Source organism: Phoenix dactylifera, chromosome 4, assembly GCF_051530095.1.
Source record: "Phoenix dactylifera cultivar Ajwa chromosome 4, Ajwa_hap1_PhDact_Kaust_v1.1, whole genome shotgun sequence".
NCBI lineage: Eukaryota > Viridiplantae > Streptophyta > Magnoliopsida > Arecales > Arecaceae > Phoenix > Phoenix dactylifera.
The window spans coordinates 46833449-46845438 of record NC_143193.1 but is presented as its reverse complement, the minus strand read 5'-3'; the positions used below and the strand labels follow the sequence as shown (position 1 = coordinate 46845438).

The following is an 11990-nucleotide window of genomic DNA, read 5'->3' as shown; positions in this document are numbered from 1 at the left end:
TATTATGCTCTTTTGGCCGCCATGGAGGTTAGTTTATATAGTTCTGCAAATTTGTTTTAATTCTGTTGTTGTCCCATGAGGCCATACTTTCAACTGGTTGGAGCCATTAGTTCTCGCTTAACCCACCTGACTCCCAAGATTGACATCATGTTGACCCAATTTACCACATCAAAACACTGTTTTCATGTGTTATTTTGTGTATGACTTAGAGATGGTGATGAGTCAGGTTAGGTAAATAACCAAATAAGTCCTCGATCCATTTGTAATGAAGTTGAAAAGAAAAATTATACGCAGCTGACTTATATGGATCCATATTCAACCTTCTATTCCAACCTAAATTTTATTTATGAGCCATATATATATATATATATATATATATATATATATAGACACACACATATACGTACAATATACATGCATATATATATATATATATACACATATATAGAAAAATTAAAATCAGGAAGAAGAAATTAAAATAGAGGAAAATATGATAAATCCTTAAACACCAAATCCGCACCACTTTCCTTTTGGTCAACATTTTGCTTCTTTTTAACCATTACCTACAATGCCTCCCTAATAACTTGAACCAAGCTTTGACTTTAACCAGGGTACTCCACTCTATGGCTAGTATCTTAGGAACCCTGGATTTGGTCTTGGAAATTTTCCAACCCATGACAACTTGTTGGGTTTGGAAGCCAATTCAAAACATAAACCATGCATAACAGCGTTGGTTATGGTAAGCAAAACTTGATTTAATTATACAAAACCCTCAGCTGAAGCGTTTAGGTTGGATGAGTTCAAGAGAATCAACGGGTCTAAGTTAAAAATTGCTATAACTGCATAGAACCCTCATAAAGAATAGTAATAAGACATTAAGATAGTTTGCACTTTTTTGTATTTAAAATTTTCACATAGTATCTCGTAATTTTAAAAACGCACAGATTAATTTATGTCGATTGAAATTTTTGCTTGCATTCTTGTGCATGCTAACTTGGCGATGGATCTTTGAAATTTAGGTCCATTGCGAAGCAAAAAAATTTATTTCACTGTATGGCTGCTCGCATTTCATGGTAGATTTCAAGATCAATAATAGAGATAGAATGGTGGTTTTGGTAATCTCAATGTCCTGCAAAAAGTCCACTGGGGACTGCACTAGCATTTCTACCATGCAAGCGTTTTGGTTTGCAGTGCATGAAACTGCAAAGCACTTCTGCCATTTCCTGAGAATTTATCCGGCTTAGGCATCACTGGGTCCTCCGTCAGACAATCCTCGACAAAATGACTTCTTCATTTTTACTATTTCAGATTAGATCTAGCATTGAAGTGAAGGTCCAAGTACGATTTCCTTTGTCTACCACCATTTCAAAAATGACCGGCATTAGAGCCATCGAACACCACCTTGGAGGCACATCGCGCTCTTTTGTCAACCTCTATAGTCTGAATAGTCAATCACCGAACCCTCCAATAACCCAGTTAGTTTGGTGCCTCAGTCGAATCAATTCCTTGCGACAATAGATACTTTTCACCATAATGTTAATTAATGCACGAAAAAGTTTCTTTAAACCACAAAAACCCATATAAATATGGAGAACACTTGACGGTATGATTGTAAATAAGGTTGGGCAAATCGGAGTATGCTTGATCTTCACCCTATCTAGTTTTATATGAGGTCCTGATATTGGACCCAATCCAATGGATGAATGGTTTTGATCAGGTCGGATTCCTAAAAAATATTTTAGATCCAATAGGTTGTTTAGATTTAGGTTGGGGCCACATACGACTTTGGACCCAACCCAAAATATACATAACCCAAGACCCAACTTAAAATATTTGGATCTCAATGGGGGCTAATTCAAATCCAAGTCTACATTTGTTTACTAACAATATTTTATGAAGATTTTTTTTTCGTACGTGTGAATCAAACTAAATTTTGTTTGTTGTAGAATTGTTTGCTGGCATGGTTAAACTTGATGAATTAATGTTTATTTAGAATTGCAATTGGCTTCAAGAGATTGATGGCCTCAATAACAATTTTTTATAATAATTAATATTATCGGGCACTTTTCTCCTAACAAAAAAAAAAAGAAATATCTTAAAATACTTTCTTGCGAGTCAAGTTGGGTTGAATAACTAATAGTATGATCCAAAATATACTTATAAAATATATAGTATTTGGATTGGGTTAATTTGAGTCAAATCAGCTCAAATTTATGAAATACAAACCTAATCATTCTTTAGGTTTTCAAGAATAGGATGGATCGGGTGATTCGGGTCAAGGATGAACTCAGCTCATTTATAGCCTTAAATTGTCATTTTAGCACATATTAGATGTGCAAAGCACTTAGGGGACACAGCCCTTTAATATCACACAAGCTCCTCCATATTAACCTTTAGCATCAGAATCAAATTCTAAATAAAACTCTTGATAAATGATTTATTGTGATTTGTAAGCAAACGCTGCACAAAAAAAAAGAAAAGATCCCTCCTTTTTATTGTGATTTGTAGCATCAGAATCACACAAAACTCTTGATATATGTACCGCGACGTATGGGTAGCATGTTCTGAAATCCTCCTCTTCCATGGGAAACAACAACAAAAAAATAAAAAAAAATAAAGAAAGGAAACAAACAAAGATCCCTCCTTTTTACTTCCAAGTAAACCCATCTTCCCTCCAAATCCAAATGCCCTTCTCTCTCGCCGTCTTAAGGGTCCCTCTTCTCTCGTTCTCTTCTCCCGCGAAAAACCTGAGGATGTCTCGGACCAGGCTCTCTTCCCGATCTCTTCCATCAGAGGCCCAAAACCCTAACCCAGAGCTAAATCCAGGTACGGGTCTTCTTCCCCCCTTTCGAACCCCTTGAGAATCGCGTTATTTTTTTTCTCTTTTTTTGCTTTCGTTTCGGGTGAGAATCGTGTTTAAAATCCAAATTCCAGTATTCTAGAGCTAATAGATTAATTTCTCTTTCATTTTGGGTAAGAATGGTGTTAAAGCCTACATTTTAAGTTTTCTAAAATTTTTCTTAAGAAAAAACCAAATTTTTAGCATGTAGAGTAATAAATATGTCTTCTTTTGTATCCATTTTATGTTCTTTTGAACTCAGTTCTCGAAATTTGTTGAAAAATGTTTTTTTCCCGGGATGAAATCTCGTTTTTGCCTTTTCTTTTTGCTTTCTTTTTGGGTAAGCTTCGCGTCTAGAATTCAAATTCCAGTTACTAAATGTGCTAAATTAATTTCTCTTTCATTTTGGGTAAGAATGGTGTTAAGCTCAAACTTTTGAGGTAATAAATGCATCTTCTTTCTATCTATTTGTTCAGAATTTTGTGAAAGAAAGTTGTCTTTTTCTTATTTTTGTGTATAATGCTATGTTTGTGTTTATGAAAGAAATAATTTTTGTAGTGCTATTTTCCAGGTTCTGATGGTTCTGATGGCATTGCTGGATTGGGGATTCGTGGTTATGCGGGAAAAAAGAGGGTCAAAAGGATGATCGAAATTAATGCGGAGAATCCAGAAGGAGAAGCTCGTGATCAGAAAGTGAGCATTTCATGTTTTCTTCTTTTCCAAAATAAAGGGTCTTTCCGGTTTTCAGATTGTTATGTTCTTTCTCTTGCTTTAGAACTTGTAAAGATTATTTTTCTGTGGCATTTTCTTTTTTCTTTTGTTGTGGCTAGGATGTTAGTTTTATCTATATATCTATTTGTTGAAACTAATACTTTCCTTGCCCAATTCTTCTCTTTATTGTTTCTAGTTGGGTATATGCACAAACTTTGGTTCTTTTTTATTGTGGGTTAGTGTTCTGAGATACTTAGTCATGATGATTGGTTTATTTTGCAGATTGATCACTTGCCTGACATTGAAGAGTTTGCATATAATAAGGCCAAGGCAACTAAAACTTCAAGTAAGACATTTTATCAATATAAATTGGAGTACATTTTCTACCTATGAACGTTTTTAGCACATAGGGTTTTGAACACTTTATGACTTTCAGTTAGTTTAAATTAGTCAAGTTTGGAATATCTGATGCAGTAATCTTGTTTACAGTTACTCACTAGACAAAAGAGGAAATGTAGTTCGGAATTTTCTCTCTCTTAAAAAAAAAAAAAGTTGTTTGGAAGCGGTATACTGTTGTGCACAATATGAATGTAAATTTTAATTTTGAGGAAACTGATGATCAACATGGAAGGGAATAATATTTTAGTAAAGAAAACTTGGGGTTCAGCATATCATAGGGAGGTTTCACGTGCTGTGCTTTAATGATGACATACAGTATTATGGTCATAAGAACTGGGACATTTGAGCCAATCTTCTTGTAAAGTGATATCTGATGTCCTTACACAATGTGATACAAAAATCCTGTACACAATGCGATGCATAGAGCAGTATGTGAAAGGGATAGATCAAGTTCTGTTAGGAAAATTTAAGATTTGGCTTCAGAGTTCTGTCTCAACCTTCCAAATTGCAATCAATCAAATTGGCAAGGTGGTTATGCCTCAATCAGTTATGACTTTCTTCTTTTTTTTTTTTTTTTTTTTGACAGTAAGTAAGCCAGAGGTTGGAAATTTTCTTCAATGCACTTTCATGGTGAGCCGGTAGCAATAGACAGGCTTACTATCAAATAGCCTGTACTTGGCCCATTGTCGCACATTCTACATGCTAGAAAATGCTTAGTTTAGTCCTAAAACAATATCTGCAAGGGATATTCCTTTTTTATGACAAGTACTATCATTTACCAGTTACCAATGCACTTAAATCCTTGCTCTTATGATGTCTGATATTGCATGTTACATGCTTGCATGTATTTTACCTTATGCTAATGCAAGTATAACTTTTTAGCTTCATCTTAAAAGGATTTTCTTGTTTCCATTAAAAATGATCCTACAGGTAAGGTGAAGCTTGCATCTGCTCTTCCAGTTGGTATGGACAAGAGGACAGACCTTTCCATAGTACCAAAAGGTACTTGCAAAAAGCATAAGCAGTAAGAAATACGAAACATGGAATTATTTCAGAGGAATGAATCATTTTACAGTACTAAAAAAAGGGGGGAGTTGTCCATCTTTGCTCGTGTTTCTTCATTTTTATGGAGTCTTTGGCTCTGACTTTAAGCACATAACTATATTGCTCACAACTATTTTTTACCTGAAAGACAGTTTTAACTGAATTTCGTTTTCAATGCAGTGGAACCACCAACAAATTGGGAAGAAGTCCTTGAAGGGATTAAGAAAATGAGGTCCTCTGAGGAGGCCCCGGTAGACTCCAAGGGATGTGAAAAGGCGGGTATTCTTCTACCACCAAAGGTAATCTTGGTCTCTCAATTAGCTGGACCTTTGGATTGGAAACACACTAATTATTAGAAGTACGTGAATTACCATATTATTTGCAAAAACTAGCAATGTGCACTTAATAAAGTTCAACCTTTCTTGTATTTTCTATTTGTCGATCTTACCTACTTTTTGTATTCCTAATTTATTTTCTGTATTTTCCTTTTCCCTTCCTTTCCCTTATTACTTTTTAATTTTCATATAGGAATCTGTTTTGACACTCTTTGAACTAAAAAACGGGAATGATCTGACTCTTCTCAAAATAGAATCAATTAAAAGAGGCAAGTTATGTATTATATAACCATATGCATTGATGTGAGTTTTACCATAACATTTTTGTCTCTCAAAGTTCCTTGAAGTCCTTCGCATGGATTTTTTTACAATGAAGGATATAATTGCATGTATTAACAGCATATACGTGCATCAGCTTTATTAAATAGTTATAGAGAGAATGAGATGGTAAACTCAATTTGTGAGCCCATATTTGGATTTCATACTATATTTACAGCTTTGCATCTTATTGAGGATTTTATTAAGTGAAGAACTATTTTCTGGATGTTAAATTTAGTAATATTTTTGTCTTATGATGAAACTTTGATTTATCTTAACCTCAATTATGAAATGTCTTATGTCCAGCCTTTGCAATCCCTGCCCATCAACATTTTTTACGATATTGCCCTACTCATAATCTATCAATAAGACATCCATTCTTCATATCGATGATACGTGAGAATCGCTGTTGTATTTAAATAGGTTTAACCAAACAAATGAATAATTTGAAAGCTGCATAAGTTTTAGGTGCCATAAACCTGCTTTTATGCAAAATTTACCTCTAAAGACATCCAATGGAATTCTAAAGCAGAGGCCAAATTTTTGCGAAACCTATGACTTTATGGAGAGTTGATTATTCACTTCATAACATCCTATATTCTCCTTATCTTTGAAGATGCTGAGATATAATTATCTGACTACCAACTTTTAAATAAATGAACTCTGAAAGACAACACAATAATATATTTGATCACATTATTGTCCAGCCTTGAAGTCATATATTTCCACTAATTCTGATTTACATAATGCTTTTAATTTTTTTGCTGTCTAAGCCATGTTGTTTCCTTGTCAGGAAAGAAGATTTGCAGTTTTGGTTTCTTCCCTTCTATCGAGCCAAACCAAGGATGCAGTTACACATGGAAAGTTTTTGAAACTGTTCAATTTCTTTTCTTTTCTCTTTCCTTTAGGCCCAAACATATTATGCTGATTCTTTGCATTTATATAGTTTTCTCGCCAAGATATGATTCTTGCTAATTTAGTAAACTTGATTAGGAGAACAGGTGCCGTGCAGCGTCTCACTGAGAAAGGCTTACTTGATGCTGATGCCATTGTTAAAACTGACGAAGCAAGCATGGCTAGTTTGATCTATCCGGTATGTCCTGTGTGTATCATTTGAGTGCTCTTGCATGCAGTAGCTTCATGATCAGGGCTAAACAACACCATTATCCTTTATCATCACCGTCATCCACATGGCTGAAGATGTCAGTTCTATTTAAAAGAATTGTAATTTGTTGAGCTACTGATGCACTAATTATTATACTATGTCCTATCTTGTAACTTGAAAGATCAGGGGTTTGACTCCATCTCCAAGTATCTACTCCATGTCTAAAATGCCCTTTTATTGATAATTAAATCATTCTTTGGTACTCCGAATAGCTTATGTATATTATGGATCCAATACAAATTATTCAATAGCCTGAGGATATCACATTTCCCTATAATGCTTTCAGTTTTCAGATTTGTTAAAACTTAAAAACATATTTAGAAGAATATGCAAGATTGGAGATACAATCACATCGTCCCATTGCAGTTCTGTTATTTGCAGTCCCTAATCATGTTATCCTAATGACTAGTCCTTATGCTGTACTATTTGAGCCATCAACTTGTAATTTACTAGGAAGGCATTGGGTTTTGTTGTTCATTTCTTGTTTTCTCATGGAATCTTTCTGACCAATGGTCAAATGTTCAGGACAATTTTAGGAATTTGTTTTTCAGTTTCTGATCTGCAATATGTGGGAAGTAATTGAAAGAGAATGTGTTAAATGAAGGGGCAGGGGAGGAAGGAAAAAAGAGAACAAGTTGAATATGAGAGCCATGCGATTTTTTAAAAAAAAACCAAGAAATTCACTCACTTTGATAAGTGGAATTGGCTGTGTAGACCTCCTGATAATGACGCTGCTGACAATTCTTCAGACACTATTTTAAACTGCAGAATATAGGTCACACAATCATAATTTATGAGCTTCAGGCCTACTTCCACTTATAAATGATATTTTAAGCATGATAATTACTGTTTCTGTTTTAGGTTGGATTTTACCTGAGAAAGGCTCATTACATAAAGAAAGTTGCTGAAATTTGTCTTGAAAAGTATGATGGAGACATCCCAAGTTCTTTAGATGAACTGTTAGCGCTTCCAGGCATAGGTCCGAAAATGGCACATCTGGTACAGCTCACTTGTCATCTTCAAACATGACAGCTGATGTTCTTCTCTGATTTCGATTCCATTTCAATAAATAGGTTATGAACGTCGGATGGAATAATGTTCAAGGGATTTGTGTCGATACTCATGTGCATCGAATTTGTAATCGCCTTGGATGGGTATCACGACCGGGAACAAGAAAGGTGTTCTGCTGCACATAAAATATTCTTCATCTAGTCCCTTGCCTGCTGACTTCAACATCTTATCCTGGATCTCTTTTATCTGATGAAGACATGACACAACCTTTCTTTTTTTCATTTACTAGAAAACTTTGACTCCAGAAGAGACAAGAGTGTCTTTGCAAACATGGCTTCCGAAGGATGAATGGGTTCTGATCAATCCACTACTGGTATGATAAGCTTCACTACACTGATTTTTGTTATTACTTCTATTTTTCTTCTTCTGTAGTATTGTAATATAATGTGAACTTGAAAGGAAAATTTATGTATAGAAAACAAAGTTGTCTTTTCTGGTTTTACTATGTTCTTGACTTGTTTTTAACGAAAAGTAGAAGCATGCCACCTTTAATTCCATAAATTGAACTCCTATCAATCTGGAGACCTGTTGTAAATTGATGTAGGTATTATAACAACAGTCGTGGAGCATAGGCAAACTTACCTTCAACCTCATGTAAGAATAAAATCATAAAAACAGAAACCGACTTCTTTAAAGAATGTAAAAGAAGGTTACTACGGATGCTTCAATAAAATCATTTCACTGGAAGCCTGTGGTCATGGGTAGCTTTTATTCTTTTCTGAAAATTTTTCCCGATGGGAGTAAGATTGGTCTTTATCTTTTGTCACAAACATAGGAAGGTTTAGTACATGAACACTGACCTAACATTTTCGAGAATGGTGTGCTGCACTTTGTTGTAATTTTGTATGTGCACCCAACACCTACATTCTCTTTCAGCTTCCAATATTCCGACCTTCCCATAAATTTTGAGCAGAATCCACCTGTGATCACCAACTAGGGTCTTAGAGGCATCATGGCCTGGAATTTGTAGCATTTCCAAAATACTACTAGGAATATGTAGCACTGCATTATTTCTCGACCATTTTAAGATTGTTGTTATCTGGAAAGCAAAGGTTCCTAACTAAAATGCCTGAGGCCAGTGAATGCATTTTATGATGACTTCTGCAATATAATTTTCTTTCTGGTGAAAGAAGTTGTGGTATCTTCATCATGTTGAACGAACCATTTTCATTTTCCAAGGCTTCCAAAAAAACCTTAAATGACGTGCTTTAAATCTGAGAATTGATCTTATATTGGAATCAGAACCGATCGTGTTGTAGCATCTTTTCTGATGTGAAATATGAAGCAGGCACTTCAGCTTTCGGTATGCAAGCAAAAGAAGCATAATGCTCATTAATTTTCCTTCTTATTTGGATTGTTAATGAGTGGATTCGCATATCATGTTCATTCAGGTTGGATTCGGGCAAACAATTTGCACTCCTCTCAGACCTCGGTGCGGAATCTGTGGTATAAACAAATTATGCCCATCTGCTTTCATGGAGACGGCAAGCCCCAGTTCAAAAGCTAAGAAATCAAGCCCAGTTAAAAGATCTTAACCAACTTCTCTTGCCTTTATTGCATAGGACTAACATTTTATATACTGCATATCGAGAAGTTGTTTCTTATTCATCTTTTTTTGAATATTTATGTTGGTATAGTGCGGGTTGTACCACAATTCTGAAAAGATGCTTAATTTTGTAATTGATTTGTATCAGTATCCGTTACAGACTTTATTGGAAAAAACCTACTAAGGGGCATTGTAAAGGCAATTAAGATGAAATGAAATGAAATGGGAATTGATTATGGTACATAACATTTGCTTGATGCTCTCCTCCTTTAGTGTAAGATTCTGTATTGTTTATTTTAGAAAGGCAACAGCTGATAAAGTCTACCAGCCTGGAACAAGCTTGTTCTTCATTACATGGAAGAGGATTTGGTCTTCTGTAATATGACTCCAGAAAACTAATCCATTGGGTATTGTCCAAGTTGGAACATCAAAGCCAAAATATGAAATCCAATTGAAGTGGACCCTTGATCCATTTGGTCTGATAATCTCCATATTAGCTCAAACCAGTCATGGTGCGAAGCTTTATAAATCTTAACCTGTCCTAATCTTAGATGTTTGCTTAAAAGATTTTATATGTGCCTATATCTTTTTTTCTGATTAACGTTTTTTCGAGCAAAATGGCAACAAGGTTACTCCATTTCAACAAGAGTGTCCTCATTGCCTGGCATTTGACACAAAGGGAGCTCACTTAATGCTGACAGGAAAACAAAGAGCATACAAAAGCAGGCTCAAGAGAAATAAGGTTTCTATGGGTCTTTATAGTGAAAATCCTCTCCCATTAAGTCCATACTCCAGAGATTAGTTGCAGATTACTGAGAGGTCTGCATAATCTTCTAAACTGCTGAAGCATCTCCCAGGGCTCTCATCTTGGGGTCCATGACATTTGGTTCGACTGTCTTGGCACCAAACAAGTACCAAGTGATGCATGGGCCATGCATTGTTAATGATTCTAGTGTTTTCCAAGCACTGTTAGTGTTTTCCAAGCACTGTTTTGAAATGTGGTTGGGTGTAGTTAAAAGTGGCCTTAATCCTTGGGTAGAGTGGGAGATAAGGAGTGGACTGTGCTGATGAAAACTACGCTACCTCACAATACCCTCAACATGACATACCATCAGAACAAATTCTGTGTGTCCTGTGACCTGGCCATTCTCTAATTAGAACTCATATTGATCTCTTCGTTGAAGGTGCCAATGCCTTCCATGTTTTTGCTTTTGTGAAGATGTCTAGTAAGCTAACGATGGTAGCCTGTCTCACATCTTCCACCCAGATTGTCCAAGGTTGAAGGTATTGGTGACAAAGGCAATGTTCTTTCACCAAAAAAAAGAAAAGAAGGGCAAAGCCTGTAGATTTGGAAGATGAACTTCTATAAAATGCAATCAAAACCCATAGATTTGGAAGGTGAATTTTAATAGAGGAGAACTTTTTGGTGTTAGAGAAGACCTCCCTTAAGCTTGGAAGGAAGCCCAAATCTTCATAGGACGTTTGGTGTGGGGTGATCGTCCCAGGATCAAGGGTGATGTAGGTGGAGGTGATGAGATCGCCGCGTTTGGTTGCACCACGGTGATCCTATGTGGCGGTGATTCTAAATCACCTCCACTCCTCAAATCACCGCCCAACCCGGTGATGGGATATCCGTCCTTGAGATCGAAAATTCAAGATCATCCTAGGGCAGTGATCCTGGGTTGAAAGTTAAGGACAAAAATACTTCTCAATCTAGCAGAAAAATTGATATATCAATATACCATCAACATATTATGTCAATGTTATATATATATAAAATATTATGTCGATATTATATATTATATTAATGATATATATTATATTATAATATATTACTAACCATATTATTATCATATTATTATTGAATGATAATATCTTTTATATGATTAATAAATATATGATAAGGGCTACTAAAAGTAGAATATGTGACAAAATTATGGAGCTATTGTAGGAATTAGCATATTGACTTACATTTTTGATTCATGAGAATTAAAAACACATAAAAAATCCATCAAAGATATATCAGGGGTATTTGTGGTATTATGTGGTTGGTGATCTTGGATCCCCGTACCATATCAAATAAGTTACTCATAGATATCCGGAGATTTTAATCACTGGACCATGGCCTACTAAACATACTGATCTTGGATCATTGGGGATCAAATCATCCCAGTATTCGAATCACCGGAGATTTTAGATCACCGTGGTGATCCTCTTGAGGTTACCAAATGCCCCCTCAAGGCTAGGAGCAGCACCCTCCCAAGCTCTAACTGGGTGGACTTGATGATTCCTCCTTGTTAAATATGTTGGGGTATTTGGACTTGGGAGTTGTGGTGGAACGAACGGGTATTCTAAGATTTTGAGGTTTTTGTAATTGAGTTAGGACTTGGTTTTTGTAATAAAGGATTCTAAGGCTACTACAGATGGGGGATAGGAGAAGGAAGAGAGCTAGCACTAGAACTTGGGCTTTCTTATTTGGTCTTCTCTTCATGAATAAGGGGATTTATATATAATTAGTCTTGGTTTCAAGTCAGCACTTAAAAGTTAACTAGATGAAGAGGG

The 11990-nt window shown here is 35.5% G+C and overlaps 1 protein-coding gene across 4 annotated transcripts; it reads left to right on the top strand.

The window, feature by feature from the left end:
• The first annotated feature begins 2503 nt into the window (after positions 1 to 2503).
• Positions 2504 to 9674, top strand: ATNTH1 (DNA glycosylase superfamily protein). 4 transcript variants are annotated; one of them, XM_088720141.2, is made up of 12 exons: positions 2531 to 2828; positions 3422 to 3532; positions 3833 to 3896; positions 4880 to 4951; positions 5174 to 5292; positions 6440 to 6507; positions 6649 to 6739; positions 7673 to 7810; positions 7885 to 7989; positions 8112 to 8195; positions 9125 to 9185; positions 9274 to 9674. In XM_088720141.2, the coding sequence occupies exons 1-12, from the start codon at positions 2583 to 2585 to the stop codon at positions 9387 to 9389; spliced, it is 1275 nt and encodes a 424-aa protein (XP_088576267.1). In that variant the 5' UTR covers positions 2531 to 2582; the 3' UTR covers positions 9390 to 9674. The 4 variants fall into 4 exon arrangements, with proteins under 4 accessions (XP_088576269.1, XP_088576267.1, XP_088576266.1 ...); XM_088720140.2 differs by having other exon boundaries at positions 2538 to 2826; positions 3411 to 3532; XM_088720143.2 differs by lacking the exon at positions 7673 to 7810 and having other exon boundaries at positions 2504 to 2826; positions 3411 to 3532.
• Positions 9675 to 11990: the final 2316 nt, after the last annotated feature.